The sequence below is a fragment of the Eleutherodactylus coqui genome, chromosome 1 (genome assembly GCF_035609145.1).
Source record: "Eleutherodactylus coqui strain aEleCoq1 chromosome 1, aEleCoq1.hap1, whole genome shotgun sequence".
In the NCBI taxonomy this organism is placed as follows: Eukaryota; Metazoa; Chordata; class Amphibia; order Anura; family Eleutherodactylidae; genus Eleutherodactylus; species Eleutherodactylus coqui.
In genome coordinates, this window is record NC_089837.1 from 193766851 (window position 1) to 193783308 (window position 16458).

Consider the following 16458-nt stretch of genomic DNA (forward strand, 5'->3'; position numbering starts at 1 on the left):
AGCTCTCGAATATTACAAAAAGCTCGACTCAAATAACGAGCGCCCGAGCATTTTGGTACTCGCTCATCTCTACTCAACCTGTGTAAGCTGCTCATGCCATAGGCACTAATGCAACCCTATACGATCAGAGATGCAGGCTTTTGAACGGTGTGCTGATATCCAGCTGGATGGTCCCTCTCCTCTTGATGGCATCTGTGATTCCCAAAAAGAATTTTGATTCATCTGACCAGAGAACAGTTTTCTAATTTGCCTTATTCTATTTTAAATGAGCTTTGGACCAGAAAAGATGCTGGCTAGAGATGAGCGAACATACTCGTCCGAGCTTGATACTCGTTCGAGTATTAGCGTGTTCGAGATGCTCGTTACTCGTGACGAGTACCACGCGATGTTCGAGTTACTTTCACTTTCATCTCTGAGACGTTAGCGTGCTTTTCTGGCCAATAGAAAGACAGGGAAGGCATTACAACTTCCCCCTGCGACGTTCAAGCCCTATACCACTCCCCTGCAGTGAGTGGCTGGCGAGATCAGGTGTCACCCGAGTATAAAAATCGGCCCCTCCCGCGGCTCGCTACAGATGCGTTCTGACATAGAGGAGGGAAAGTGCTGTCTTGGTGGAGCTGCTATAGGGAGAGCGTTAGGAGTATTTTAGGCTTCAAGAACCCCAACAGTCCTTCTTAGGGCCACATCTAACCGTGTGCAGTACTGTGGAGGCTGCTTTTTGCAGTGTTGCACATTTTTTTTTTTTTGGTATATCGGCCGTGCAGAGCATTGCGCCCTGCAGTATTACTCCAGGGCCAGAAGTGGTGGTTAGGCAGGGACAGAAGACATATATTGTGAGGCAGGGACAGAAGACATATTTATTGAATATAGGCAGTGGGCCTTTGCAAAAACATTTGGGGAAAAAAATCTATTTGGGCTGCCTGTGACTGTCCTCAGTGTTCTGGGTCTGTGCTGGGTGTAGTAGTCCTCCTAATTCATACGCAGCCAGCTGTTACAGCAGGCTTGCGCAGAATTATTTCCTGGCTCTGTGTTGGCTGTTAAATAACTGCTGTATTCCAGTCCACAGTGCAAAACTCTGCAGTTATTTGACATACTCCAGGGCCAGTAGCGGTGACGCAGAGAGAGAAGAGATATATTTATTGAATATACGCAGTGGGCCTTTGCAAAAACATTTGGGGAAAAAAATCTATTTGGGCTGCCTGTGACTGTCCTCAGTGTTCTGGGTCTGTGCTGGGTGTAGTAGTCCTCCTAATTCATACGCAGCCAGCTAAGTGTTACAGCAGGCTTGCGCAAAATTATTTCCTGGCGTTCCGTAAGCGAAGTCAGCCTCCGACCACAGGCCAATAAGCGGCACATTTAATTACAGCGTTCTGTTTCTGCATTACTGGTAATACAGCATGCTGAGGGGTAGGGGTAGGCCTAGAGGACGTGGACGCGGGTGAGGACGCGGAGGCCCAAGTCAGGGTGTGGGCACAGGCCGAGCTCCTGATCCAGGTGTATCGCAGCAGACTGCTGCGGGATTAGGAGAGAGGCACGTTTCTGGCATCCCCACATTCATCTCACAATTAATGGGTCCACGCGGTAGACCTTTATTAGAAAATGAGCAGTGTGAGCAGGTCCTGTCGTGGATGGCAGAAAGTGCATCCAGCAATCTATCGACCACCCAGAATTCTGCGCTGTCCACTGCTGCAACTCTGAATCCTCTGGCTGCTGCTCCTCCTTCCTCCCAGCCTCCTCACTCCATTACAATGACACATTCTGAGGAGCGGCCAGACTCCCAGGAACTGTTCTCGGGCCCCTGCTCAGATTGGGCAGCAATGGTTCCTCTCCCACCAGAGGAGTTTATCGTGACTGATGCCCAACCTTTGGAAAGTTCCCGGGGTCCGGGGGTTGAGGCTGGGGACTTCCGGCAACTGTCTCAAGAGCTTTCAGTGGGTGAGGAGGCCGATGACGATAAGACACAGTTGTCTATCAGTGAGGTAGTAGTAAGGGCAGTAAGTCCGAGGGAGGAGCGCACAGAGGATTCGGAGGAAGAGCAGCAGGACAATGAGGTGACTGACCCCACCTGGTTTGCTACGCCTACTGAGGACAGGTCTTCAGAGGGGGAGGCAAGGACAGCAGCAGGGCAGGTTGCAATAGGCAGTGCGGTGTCCAGGGGTAGAGGCAGGGCCAGACCGAATAATCCACCAACTGTTTCCCAAAGCGCACCCTCGCGCCATGCCACCCTGCAGAGGCCGAGGTGCTCAAAGGTCTGGCAGTTTTTCACTGAGAGTGCAGACGACCGACGAACAGTGGTGTGCAACCTTTGTCGCGCCAAGATCAGCCGGGGAGCCACCACCACCAGCCTCACCACCACCAGCATGCGCAGACATATGATGGCCAAGCACCCCACAAGGTGGGACGAAGGCCGTTCACCGCCTCCGGTTTGCACCGCTGCCTCTCCCCCTGTGCCCCAACCTGCCACTGAGATCCAACCCCCCTCTCAGGGCACAGGCACTACCGTCTCCTGGCCTGCACCCACACCCTCACCTTCGCTGTCCTCGGCCCCATCCACCAATCTCTGTCAGCGCACCGTCCAGCCGTCGCTAGCGCAAGTGTTGGAGCGCAAGCGCAAGTACGCCGCCACGCACCCGCACGCTCAAGCGTTAAACGTGCACATAGCCAAATTTATCAGCCTGGAGATGCTGCCATATAGGGTTGTGGAAACGGAGTCTTTCAAAAGTATGATGGCGGCGGCGGCCCCGCGCTACTCAGTTCCCAGTCGCCACTACTTTTCCCGATGTGCTGTCCCAGCCCTGCACGACCACGTCTCCTGCAACATTGTACGCGCCCTCACCAACGCGGTTACTGCCAAGGTCCACTTAACAACGGACACGTGGACAAGCACAGGCGGGCAGGGCCACTATATCTCCCTGACGGCTCATTGGGTGAAATTTAGTGGAGGCTGGGACAGAGTCAGAGCCTGGGACCGCTCACGTCCTACCCACCCCCAGAATTGCGGGCCCCAGCTCGGTGGTGGTATCTGCAGCGGTGTATGCTTCCTCCACTAAAGCAACCTCCTCTTCCTCCTCCTCCTCCTCCAACGCAACCTCTGTCTCGCAATTAAGATGTGTCAGCAGCAGCACGTCGCCAGCAGTCAGTGTTGCGCGGCGCGGCAGCACAGCGGTGGGCAAGCGTCAGCAGGCCGTGCTGAAACTACTCAGCTTAGGTGTGATAGACATGATAATTATTTAGTATAAAATGTCTATCAATATTTGTATATAACCCAAATGTATTTTGCTATTGTAATGACTTTTAGCTCAGGAGTTTAAAGGACACACACACAATCTAATCATAGTATTTGCTAGACAATGGATGTCTGATCTAATGTTAGTTAAGTACATAGAAGTTACACAAGTTGCACAACCAGTTTCTAAGAAGTTAAGGGCTACAGTGTTATGTGTATATACTGTGTGTTTACCTAGGCCCCTTCCACTCCTCATCCTGAAGCTAGGTAAACAATGAGTCATCACTGCACGGAGATGACTTCAGCTAGAGGACGAAGTCCATACCACCTCAACACTTGGAGGGGGTGGGCAGAGAGGTGGGGGATTGAGGCCTGCCCCCACCCTGAAGTTACTTCCCCCCATGTGCTCACTTTCAGGGTGTGTGATGTTACTTCCGGTCCCTCCCCATCCGGGACAGGACCTGGCCCCGCCCCTTCCTCCTCCAGCAGCCATCTTGCCTCACCTGGAAGTGCTGCTGCCCCTGGCCCCGCCCGTTCCTCCGGCAGCCATTTTGCCTCACTTGGGAGATTTGTAGCCCCGCCCCTTTCTGCCTCTGGCGGCCATTTTGCTGCATTTGGGAAGCCTATATTTCCCAATGCCACTGTATCCAGTGCTAACATCATGATTGTCTGAAGTAAGGTTTTGTTTGACCAGACTTTGTTACGCTCCAAGATGTGGCCACTTTGGATGTGTGATAAGTTCAGGGAAACAAACCTTTGTGGAGATGCAGCTTGGGACATAGTAGATGACTAAGCTGGTTTATAGTGCATGGAAGATTGGAGTTGATGCATGGGGGGCAGAGGCTGGGAATACATGACAGGGGACGCTCTCTCATGTTCCCAGGGGCTCTGTTTTCCACTGCCCGCTTCTCCAATGGATGCTCAGACAGATGATGTTACGGAAGGCTCCTACAGATGAAATAATTTCCCTATAGTCACCCAGCAAACTTTTTCATGCAATTTGGTGAAGTAATTTTACTTTTTATGTGAAGAAAGAGGGACTGAATTGCCCAGAGTAGGATGTTAATTCATCCGTATTCTTTAGTTTTTCTTTAAGTCTTTTGTATATTCTAGTGTCAGTTTACACTGAAGCTATAATTATATTCCGACAGGAGAGTAAAAGCTAAACGCTGGCCATACCCTGAAATACTATTACACTGGGTGACGTAAAATTTTACTTGTGTTGCGCCCCCTTGTGTTAAAAAATGCTAACTGCGACCTGAAATTAAAAAAAAATTTTTTTTAAGGAGATTTTCGCTCAGACTTCGCTGCATACAATGTCACCTTGACCTACAAAGTGCTTGTTTTTGTGCCTCTTGGTTTACTAGTTTGAACGCAATGACTCTTTTTCCATTGAGTATTGCGGTTCAAAAGGGGGGAGGCATAGGTGATCTGGGTCATAGATGATCTAGGTGTTGTAGATCAGCTATTGGGTTTGAAAAAAAAATAAATAAATGATTTTGTGCTACAAGATTCCGAGCCATGTGAAATAGAACATCAGAACGATTATTTAGTACTAATTCAGTAAGAAACTGCAGATATGCAAACAGTTATCAGAACCTCTGTTGATAATGCATATGTTGAGCTTTTTGCAGATGGTACCAGGGTGAGGACTGATGACTCCACATCGGATATGCAGTGGTCACACAACAAGATGTCCTAGAAGCAGGAGCTCTGCCTCCGCATGTCACAGTACAATAAGCGGAATGGAAGGCCCTCACTGAGGCGTGTAGAGTGGCGAGAGGTAAGACCGGCAATCCTTTACACTGACTCCTGGTATGCATTTGGCATAGCTCATGATTACGGCCCAATATGGAAGGCCAGACAGTTTTTTACCTTAGCAGGACAACCAATTGAGAATGGTGCAACGGTACAGAGTCGCATGGAGGCCCTACTTCTACCTGACAAAGTTGAGAGTTCGCACCGATTCCTACACTGGAGAGGCGAGAGACGACACACTCGCTGACAGCGCAGCAAAGGCAGCGGCCCTCAAGCCGTGGAAGAAAGAAGAAAGATACTGACAGCATGAGTCAGTGGTAAAAAAAACTTTGGACATTGACAAAAATTTGGACTTTGATATGCTAAAGACTTTTACAGTTACCAGCCAGCAAGGAAGGAAAGAATAAATGGACTAATATGGGAGCAGCAGAAACAGGACAGCGTGTGGTGAACAGTCAACAGCACTTGCCCACCACAGTTCCTGTATCCCATGATGGCCCAGCTGATGGACGCAAAGACCCACCTAGTAAAGCAGTAATGACGACGACGCTTGAAAGAGGTTGGGCGACTTCTAGGTTCTCTGTAGCTGCTGCATCATTTGTCCGGTTTAGCATGATCTATGCCATGGGTAAGTCAGGGCAGAAGTAAATTTGCCACATCACACTTGCCGGGACCACTCTACCCATTTCAGGGATTGCAAATTGACTACGTTCAGCTCCCACTTGTTGGGAAGTATGACTACGTGCTTGTTGTTGTTGATGTCTTTGCAGGTTGGAGGCCGACCCTGTTACCAAGGTAAACAAGTAGGTAACCGCAAAGAAGCTCATGAACGAGGTAAACTGTGAATATGGGGTACCAGAGGTGATTCAGAGTCAGACAGAGGTATAAACTTCGCAGGTGAATGTAACATGTCATGTCTGCTCTGGGTGTATCCCAGGCCTTTTACATACTCTACCATCTTTAGAGTGGTGGAGAGACGTAGTGGCACGCTAAAAAGTAAGATACTTAAAAATGACGCCACTTTGGAAAGACTGTCATCCAATAGCCTTATACAGTGTTAGATATGAACCCAGGGGGGATTATACATTATCTCCCTACGAGATTGTTTGGGCTAGCCCCAAGACTAGGTCGTTACTATCCTCAGTGGTTACAATTACAATCTGATGTGTTGACTGAGTATGTGATTTCCGTTGTTAAAGAACTAACCAAAGCCTATGCACAGGTGTTCTCTTCCAGACTCAGAGGCAGACACTGGGACACATATCTTGCAGCCTGGGGATTGGGTGTGCGTCAAGAAGTTCCCCAGGAAGCACCCTCCTGAGCCCCGATTTGATGGCCCCTACCAGGTGCTTCTGACTACTGCCACAGCTGTGAAACTAGCCGAAAGACTTACATGGATCCACGCTTCATACTGTAAGAAAGCTTCAGATCCGGGAGACCAGTCTTAGTTGTGCCAAAGACGTTACTCTGGTTAGGGCTAGTGAGAGAGGAAGGTAGCAACTGGAATCCTTAGTCGGAAGAATATGGGGGTATGGTTACCTTCTAGTATAACTCGTCCAATGCTCAAGTAGCTGCATATTCCTTCGACTATTGTACTGTGGTCCCGTGTCTAGGCGCAAGATCCCACCGCAGGCCAGATTTAGCTCAGTCCAGCTGGTTATATGACTTATATACCCGGGGAATACAATATGTTTGCGCCACTGATAACGTCTGGGGAGAAGACTGCCGTTATTGGGGATTAGTGGGATGGAACGCAGGAACAGACTAGTCCTATAAACCGCGAAGTGCCTTAAATAAGAAAAATAAGAGCGGGAAATCCCTAATTAGTCGTATAACCCTCCTTGAGAATAATAAGGACAGCAGGTATTGGAAGGCTGAACTTAGTATGCTGCTTGGTTTTAATGCGGTTGTTACACTAACCATGGAAGATCCAAGCCCGGGGGACGGGGAGACTTATAGTCTGGGGACATACCGGTACGGGAGGATAGATCCCTTAGGGAAGTTTAAAATAAGGGGTATGGTAGATGCAGCCGAATGGAAGCCTTCACTTAGTCCCGTGCCCATAATTAACCCCCTCCGCCGTAAGATAAAGACCTTGACGAACATGATGATCATAGCCGACCCTACCTTTGAGGACACCTTGACAGTAGCGACTGGCTACTCTGACCAGAATCTCTGGTTGGAGTTGATGAGGTACAATGCTAACAGGAGCAACAAGTCTAACTGTTGCGTGTGCGGTAGTGCCCGACTACACTCGGGGATGGTCCCCCTAAATCTCCCTGTAGATGCTGAAGAGTGGTTTATTAGTCTCTTCACGAACATTTCCGCTAATTACACCGTCCGTGAGAAATGAAAGAAGGAATACTCTATAACTACTTAAGTGTTTGCACCGGAGAGAGTATTACTGACTACCCTGGAAACTACACCTGCCAGGCAAATAGGCAGGGTGGAGGGAGATTTTTGGGGAACTCACCAACGGGTATTGCTCCTCCTACAGTATGATAGGAGGGGAATAGATGCAGAATCAGGTCCAGTCCTTAGGAGACGTTTACTGGCTTTGTGGAGACATGAGGTAGAGGACCCGCCTGGAGGGTAATTGGACAGGGGAGTGTGCCTTAGTAAAGCCCTTATGCTCCTCCACATCCTGTCAGACACCAACGTTTCCCTTGTTTGAAAAAGATGAAGAGCCAGTTCCGATAATGCCAACCACATGCGCTACCAAAGAAAAAGGAGAAATGTACTAGTACTGTGCCTGCCCCGATCTCCTAAGATGGATTGTCAGTGGAATTCCCATTTGCCTAGGGATAGTGCAGAAGACCTTAGGTTCCGGCGAGGGCACACCCTGTGGGGTGTTAACTTGTACAGATAGAGGGTATGGATGCCCGGAAATGAGCCCAGGGAAGCCATGGCCTCCCTCTGAGGTGAGGTAGGGATCCCCCCCTCCTAGGAGTAGGGACTTACGGGCAGTGGGAAAACCCTGACGCAAGGGTGAGGCGACTTGGACGTGTTCACCATTAGGACTATCTCCAGGAGGGACACTGGTGTGGGTGAAGATTAGGGAGTCCCACGCCGTGCGTACCTGTGTACGCTACTAGTATTGTAACATTATGCTAGAGCGAGAAGAGAGACCCCTGGTGGTAGTTTTGATCTACACGTGTACATTGACGTCATAGGATAGCCAAGGGGGGGTACCTGACAAGTTTTAAAAATTAGAGATCAAGTTAAAACTAGATTCGAGTCCATTTTCCTGATCATTATGGTAAATAAACGTTGACTGGATTAATTATGTTTATTATAATTAGCAGTGGTTTATAAATTATACTAGAGACGCCTTATAGGGACTAGTCGACCAATAGGACCTACCTCGACTATGACCTTTTTTAAAATAGAGTGACCTTAGATATGACTTTAGCTAAAAAGGGGAGTGTCTGAAAGATGATAGGGGAGACTTGTCATACCTACATCCTAGACGACACGTGACCCGCGGGTAAAGACGCAGTTGTCATTAAGAAGCTGACCACACTAACTAAAAAGAGCTAACTTTTGGGACCAGCACTCGCCATGGATGAGCGGGTGGTAAAGGATCCTGGCACAGACGGGCGTCGCTGTTGTATGTGAACTGATGGTTACCTTTTCTGTTCTAGTCTGCTGTGTTATCCCCTGTGTCAGAGAGACCTGTGAAACTGATGCTGGAAAAGCCGCTCCCACCATGAGTTTGCTGGATGCATCCCCAGAAGGAGTGGACAAGTCCTACACCCCCTTGAAGACCCTAAAACGAACCTTCAACGCGCTCCAGTTATAGGCTCATGCGCAGAAGACTGTGAAAATTAGATAAAGAATTAGAGGATAGACATTTTAAGGGGGGATTGTGATAGACATGATAATTATTTAGTATAAAATGTCTATCAATATTTGTATATAACCCAAATGTATTTTGCTATTGTAATGACTTTTAGCTCAGGAGTTTAAAGGACACACACACAATCTAATCATAGTATTTGCTAGACAATGGATGTCTGATCTAATGTTAGTTAAGTACATAGAAGTTACACAAGTTGCACAACCAGTTTCTAAGAAGTTAAGGGCTACAGTGTTATGTGTATATACTGTGTGTTTACCTAGGCCCCTTCCACTCTTCAAACATAAGCTAGTTAAACACATCATTTGTCAACTACACAGAATTCCTTAAGGCTGTCTGCATGCTAAAGAATACAAAGTCCATACCTTGGCGGACGTGAGGACGGGAGGGCAGAGAGGTGGGGGATTCTGTATGATCCGACAAATGAGAATCTTATATGTTACTGATGTAATCTGTTGCACGCCCATTGAAGGGCGGTTGTCATGTGTTATAATAAAAAGCCTGAGCCTCTACACATGGTAGAGACTCTCTCCCGGTTTTAGACCAGCATTTGTGTCTGATTCTGGATCGATGATGTGTGCACACGACACTCAATTCGGAAAGCGACAAAATACCCCAAAGCCTGCTGGAGAAATCATATTCCAGATCATAGGAGATAAGAGGCACACGGCCCACGAACTGCTGCAGGGTCTGACAGAGCAGACCGACCGCTGGCTTGCGCCGCTGAGCCTCCAACCGGGCATGGTCGTGCGTGACAACGGCCGTAACCTGGTGGTGGCTCTGCAGCTCGGCAGCCTCACGCACGTGCCATGCCTGGCCCACGTCTTTAATTTGGTCGTTCAGCGCTTTCTGAAAAGCTACCCATGCTTGTCAGACCTGCTCGGAAAGGTGCGCCGGCTCTGCGCACATTTCCGCAAGTCCCACACGGACGCTGCCACCCTGCAACATCGGTTTCATCTGCCAGTGCACTGACTGCTGTGCGACGTGCCCACACGGTGGAACTCTACGCTCCACATGTTGGCCAGGCTCTATGAGCAGCGTAGAGATATTGTGGAATACCAACTCCAACATGGGCGGCGCAGTGGGAGTCAGCCTCCTCAATTCTTTACAGAAGAGTGGGTCTGGTTGGCAGACATCTGCCAGGTCCTTGGAAACTTTGAGGAGTCTACCCAGATGGTGAGCGGCGATGCTGCAATCATTAGCGTCACCATTCCTCTGCTATGCCTCTTGAGAAGTTCCCTGCAAAGCATAAAGGCAGACGCTTTGTGCTCGGAAACAGAGCCGGGGGAAGACAGTATGTCGCTGGATAGTCAGAGCACCCTCCTGTCTATATCTCAGCGCGTTGAGGAGGAGGAGCATGAGGAGGATGAGGAGGAGGGGGAAGAGACAGCTTGGCCCACTGCTGAGGGTACACATGCTGCTTGCCTGTCATCCTTTCAGCGTGTATGGCCTGAGGAGGAGGATCCTGAAAGTGATCTTCCTAGTGAGGACAGCCATGTGTTGCGTACAGGTACCCTGGCACACATGGCTGACTTCATGTTAGGATGCCTTTCTCGTGACCCTCGCGTTACACGCATTCTGGCCACTACGGATTACTGGGTGTACACACTGCTCGACCCACGGTATAAGGAGAACCTTTCCACTCTCATACCCGAAGAGGAAAGGGGTTCGAGAGTGATGCTATACCACAGGACCCTGGCGGACAAACTGATGGTAAAATTCCCATCCGACAGCGCTAGTGGCAGAAGGCGCAGTTCCGAGGGCCAGGTAGCAGGGGAGGCGCGGAGATCAGGCAGCATGTACAGCACAGGCAGGGGAACACTCTCCAAGGCCCTTGACAGCTTTATGGCTCCCCAGCAAGACTGTGTCACCGCTCCCCAGTCAAGGCTGAGTTGGCGGGAGCAATGTAAAAGGATGGTGAGGGAGTACGTAGCCGATCGCACGACCGTCCTCCGTGACGCCTCTGCCCCCTACAACTACTGGGTGTCGAAGCTGGACACGTGGCCTGAACTCGCGCTGTATGCCCTGGAGGTGCTTGCTTGTCCTGTGGCTAGCGTCTTGTCAGAGAGGGTGTTTAGTGCGGCTGGGGGAATCATCACAGATAAGCGTACCCGCCTGTCAACCGACAGTGCCGACAGGCTTACACTCATCAAGATGAACAAAGCCTGGATTTCCCCAGACTTCTCTTCTCCACCAGCGGACAGCAGCGATACCTAAACAATACGTAGGCTGCACCCGCGGATGGAAGCATTGTTCTCTATCACCATCAAAAACGGGGACCTTTTAGCTTCATCAATCTGTGTATAATATTCATCCTCCTCCTCCTGAAACCTGACGTAATCACGCCGAACGGGCAATTTTTCTTAGGCCCACAAGGCTCAGTCATATAATTTTTGTAAACAATTTTTATACGTTTCAATGCTCATTAAAGCGTTGAAACTTGCGCCTGAACCAATTTTTATTTTAACTGGGCTGCCTCCAGGCCTAGTGGAGCCACCCATGCTGTGGGTGCACACGGAATTCCTATTGCGGAGTTGTACCTGCCTGTGACTATTTATAAAAAACCGCGCTCTGACTGGGGCATGCAGACACCTTGACAGAATGAATAGTGTGTGGCACATAGGTTCCCCATTGCTATGCCCACGTGTGCAGCTCCAGATGGAGGTGGCACAGGATTGGATTTCTCATTGCTTCTGTACAGCATTGTGGACTATCGCCCCGCCCCTTTTAAAGAGGGTCGCTGCCTAGCCGTGCCAACCCTCTGCAGTGTGTGCCTGCGGTTCCTCCTCATGGCAGACACACTTATAAATAGACATGAGGGTGGCGTGGCATGAGGGCAGCTGAAGGCTAGGCAGGGACAGTTTGGTGTGCGCTGTGGACACTGGGTCGTGCGGGGGGTGGTGGTGGTGGTGGTGGTTGGTCAGCATGTAACCCAGGAGAAGTGGCAGCGGAGTGTCATGCAGGCAGTGATTGTGCTTTGTTGGAGGTAGTGTGGTGCTTAGCTAAGGTATGCATTGCTAATGAGGGCTTTTCAGAAGTAAAAATTGTTGGGAGGGGGGGGGCCCACTCTTGCCGCTATTGTGGCTTAATAGTGGGACCTGGGAACTTGAGATTCAGCCCAACATGTAGCCCCTCGCCTGCCCTATCCGTTGCTGTGTCGTTCCCATCACTTTCTTGAATTGCCCCGATTTTCACAAATGAAAACCTTAGCGAGCATCGGCGATATACAAAAATGCTCGGGTCGCCCATTGACTTCAATGGGGTTCGTTACTCGAAACGAACCCTCGAGCATCGCGAAAATTTCGTCCCGAGTAACGAGCACCCGAGCATTTTGGTGCTCGCTCATCTCTAATGCTGGCGTTTCTGGATTGTGTTAATATATGGCTTCTTCTTTGCATGATACAGCTGCTTTAACTTGGATTTGTGGATTGCACGGAGACCTATGTTCACAGACAGTGATTTCTGGAAGTATTTCTGAGCCCATGCAGTGACCTGCATTACAGGATTGTGCTTGTTTGTAATGCAGCAGAAGCAGAAATGTTTAATGTAGCAGCCATAGTTTAACATGCACCTATGGATTTCTATCGGGAAGTGCTGACCTATTTTATCTTTTTTTGTTTTTAATGCAGCGATGCCCGAGAGCTTTGTCTCTTGTGTGCATGAATTTCTCTAAATTCTCTGAATCTTTTGATGAAAAAATGTACTGCAGATGGTGGGACATCCGCAGCACTGCCAGGGCACAGGGTTCGATTACGCCGCGAGATTTCGCAGTCGGAATCCGACCCGGCCGTGGGCATGAGGCCTAAATTAAACATTTTTCAGAAATTGTTCCACAATTTTTAGATACAGTTTATCACTGATGGGTGAACTTCTGACCAGCTTTGCTTCAGACTCTGTCTTTCTAACATGCTCTTTTTATACACAGTCACGTGGAAAATTGACCCTCCAGCTGTTTTTCATTAGAATCCTATATAATTACAAATTGATTAACCAGTAAAGCCAAACATATGATTATTTTCTTAGCAATACTGAAAGCACAATACCTGCATTTGTAGACTTTCTATTTGTTCATTTGCATCTTTAAGTCGTCCAGCATCTTTATCCAGTATAGCTTGGTTTTCTGCAAACCACTGTAACCTTTTATTAATTCGTGTAATTTCCTTCTTATAGGTCTCTTCCACAATCCTAATTTCATATGATTTATCATCTAAAAAAAACAACACGGATTATCACTGACATTTTCCTGACATTGTTATCCAACTCACAATAACAAACACAATCTAACTAAACTAATAAAAACAGACAGTTGTACCAGTCAGGTCTTATTTGAGTCATTCTGACGTAACATGTTTTTGGTACACATTAAAATTCATCATTCCCTCAATGACTACAAGGAGTCCACTTTGAGGTAGTAAGACAGCACCAAACCACGACGATTCCTCCACCAAGCTCCACAGCTAAGATGAGGTTTTGGTGTTGGAATGCAGTAGGTTTTTTGTTTTTTTTCTCCAAACATAGAACTATGCTAAAAAGTTAAACTTTTGCCTCATCTGGAAGTCCTTCCCTTTTGAGCCATCCTACAGGCTTAAACAGCAGCTTACATCCATACATAGGACATTTCTATACACAAGAGAAATTGGGTAGCAAATTCTGGCATGCTTTTTTTTTATATTGCTCCTCATCCTGGTGAAAAATTTTGTGTAAATCCTACACATTTTTTGAAAACCTGTGAATATTAATTTTCAAATCTCAACTCTAAAACACCTGTAGCGTCAAAACACTCACTTAGGCCTCATGTCCACGGGCAAAAGATGAATTTAAATCCGCAGCGGATAACCCGCATGCGGATCCGGATCCCATAGGGATGCATTGACCACCTGCGGGTAGATAAATACCCGCGGATGGTCAATAAAAGTGAATAAAAAAAAAATGGAGCATGAAAAAATCCGGACCATGCTCCATTTTCGTGCGGGTCTCCCGCAGGCTTCTATTGAAGCCTATGGAAGCCGTCCGGATCCTGCTGGAGACTTAAAATAAGAATAACTGACCCGCAGCGGACCGGGCAGCTCTTCTCTTCTTCACGGCCGGATCTTCTTTCTTCGGCCCAGTGGATGTGCCTGGCGCATGCGCTCGGCACGCAGCGGCGTGCCGAGCTCATCTGCCGGCCGAAGAAAGTAGATCCGGCCGTGAAGAAGAGAAGAGCTGCCCGGTCCGCTGCGGGTAAGTTTATTCTTATTTTCAGCGCTCATGTCCGCAGGGTAGGAGGGACCCGCTACGGATTCTCCATGGACATGAGGCCTTACCCCATAGCGAATTCCTTGTAGGGTGTAGTTTAAAAATAGAGGTCTTTTAAGGGGTATGTATATCTTAGCTCCTCAAAGCCTGAAACGGTGCCTGGAAAATGTACCACTAAAATCTCACAAGGTTTAACTTTTTTTTTTTTGAGGCCTGTATTTCAGTCACGTTGGACATTAGGGCTATTTGGGGATTTAAAAATTGCAGATTTCAAAATTTCTCATTGAACTTGCATTAATTGTAGTTTAGAAAACTTTGAGAGTTGCAGTTTTCAAAACGGGGTCACTTATGGGGGTTGCTAACCTATAGGTTCCTTACTTCAAAACTATACAGGCCCTTTAAAATTCCTGGCTCATCAGAGGGCTTGTGGACTGCACTTGCGCGATGCTACCTGTCCCCAGCTTCACATTGTTAGCTGCCGCCCACCAGCATCACATGACTATCTGTGGGCAGGCAGGCTGGCTGTTCTCTCCAGGGCAACCTTGGAAGGAGGAAGCTGTGTTCAAGCTCAAAGCCTGCTGGGAGATGACCGCCAGCTGCACAACAACAGCACATGCTGATAACAAAGGTAAACATTAGGTTTTTAAGCTAAAGCAAGCCAAAAATCGTGGGTTCCTTGTGTCCATTAGGCAGACCTGAGAACAATGGATGTTGAAACATAAAAACGTTATTCGTGTCAGAACCCCTTTAATCCATCACTTAAAACCAGGAGGAAAGCCAGGATTACTGCAAATAGACACAGGGGTGACAATATGAGAGGGTGATCCTGGGAATGAAGCAATAGTACAGTTCATATCTGGATCAGAAAACACGCTACGGCCTCCTGCACCCACTGAGAAAAATATGGTTTCTATTACACTTCTGCCTCTGACCCTACTCTGAACATTGGGCTCCAGCTGCACTGACAGCAGTCCAGAGGATCTACTGGCCAGCGGACGCTCGCTGATCAACTGCTGATGACCTATCCTGATGATAGTTCCTTAATATGTCTAGAAAACCCCTTTAAAGGGATTATCAGAGCTTTATTTATTGATGACCCAAACTCTCTTTGATTTTAATGGGAGTTGTGCCTGCAATTACCTGCATCGGCCCCTACACAGGGGAGGGATCATAGAATGGTTGGAAGGGACCTCCAGGGTCATCGGATCCAACCCCCTGCTACATGCAGGATCGATCTGCTTTCACTCCATATTCTGTGGTTTGCTAGTGACAGCAATTGCCAGAATAGCCAATTGGTCAGGGTCCTGAGCAATAAACTAAAATTACTTGAAATTAGAGGTTTTAGGTCTGTAACTATAAAACTAGCCCTAAAATCTCTTTAATATCTAGATGGGGGAGTGTGTGAGGCATCCATTAAAAACAGATATTTTTGGTATAACTTACCGTAAAATCTCTTTCTCGTCGCGTTCATTGGGGGCCACAGCCTAGACCATGGGATATAGCCACTGCCCTAGGAGGCGACACTAAGCAAAAAAAGTGTTAGCTCCTCCCCACCTGGCTATATCCCCCCTGCAGGCACTCAGCTAATTAGTCTGTCTGCAAGCAGTAGGAAGCCAGTGGGAGTAAAATTATACATACTATGTTTTATACATACCAAAACATATTTTTGGCGTAATTTTCTGCCAAACAATGACCGAAGAACAGAAAGTTCCAGCAACCGCTTAAATAACCAGGGGTGGGTGCTGTGGCCCCCAATGAACGCGACGAGAAAGAGATTTTACGGTAAGTTATACCAAAAATATCTGTTTCTCGTCCGTATCATTGGGGGCCACAGCCTAGACCATGGGACATCCACAAGCAGTCCCGAAAACAATATATTGGGTGGGCATTCAAAGTTCGGCTGTGCGGTCAACGACCGCCGCCTGCAAGATCTTCCGGCCAAGAGCGGCGACAGATGATGCGGCTATGTGGACCTTGTAAAACTTTGAGAACGTATGTAAGGAAGTCCAGGTGGCTGCCTTACACACCTGAAGGGCTGAGGCTCCGTAACGGACTGCCCAGGAAGCCCCTACCGCCCGTGTGGAGTGGGCCGTAACCCGAAATGGCGGCGAGCGTCCTGAGGCGCGATACGCCTCTGTTATTAGGGACCTTATCCATTTCGATAGGGTGACTTTTGAGGCTGCCAAGCCCCTTCGGATCCCCTCCGGAATAACGAAGAGGGTGTCGGTCTTACGAAACTCCTTTGTTCTTTTCACATAGATCCTCAGCGCCCTTACTACGTCCAGGTGGTGCAGCATTTTTTCCTTTTTGTGTACTGGATCTGGACAAAAAGAAGGCAAGACAATTTCTTCATTAATGTGAAACTGCGAGACTACCTTTG

General features: G+C 48.3%; 1 protein-coding gene across 2 annotated transcripts in view; it reads right to left on the reverse strand.

Moving 5' to 3' along the window:
- Positions 1–16458, reverse strand: part of CEP162 (centrosomal protein 162) — a 125647-nt gene that overhangs the window by 37159 nt on the left and 72030 nt on the right. For both annotated transcript variants that reach the window (XM_066605014.1, XM_066605012.1), the window contains exon 19: positions 12887–13050. In XM_066605014.1, the coding sequence (XP_066461111.1) occupies positions 12887–13050 (164 nt within the window). The remainder of the gene's footprint in view (positions 1–12886; positions 13051–16458) is intronic.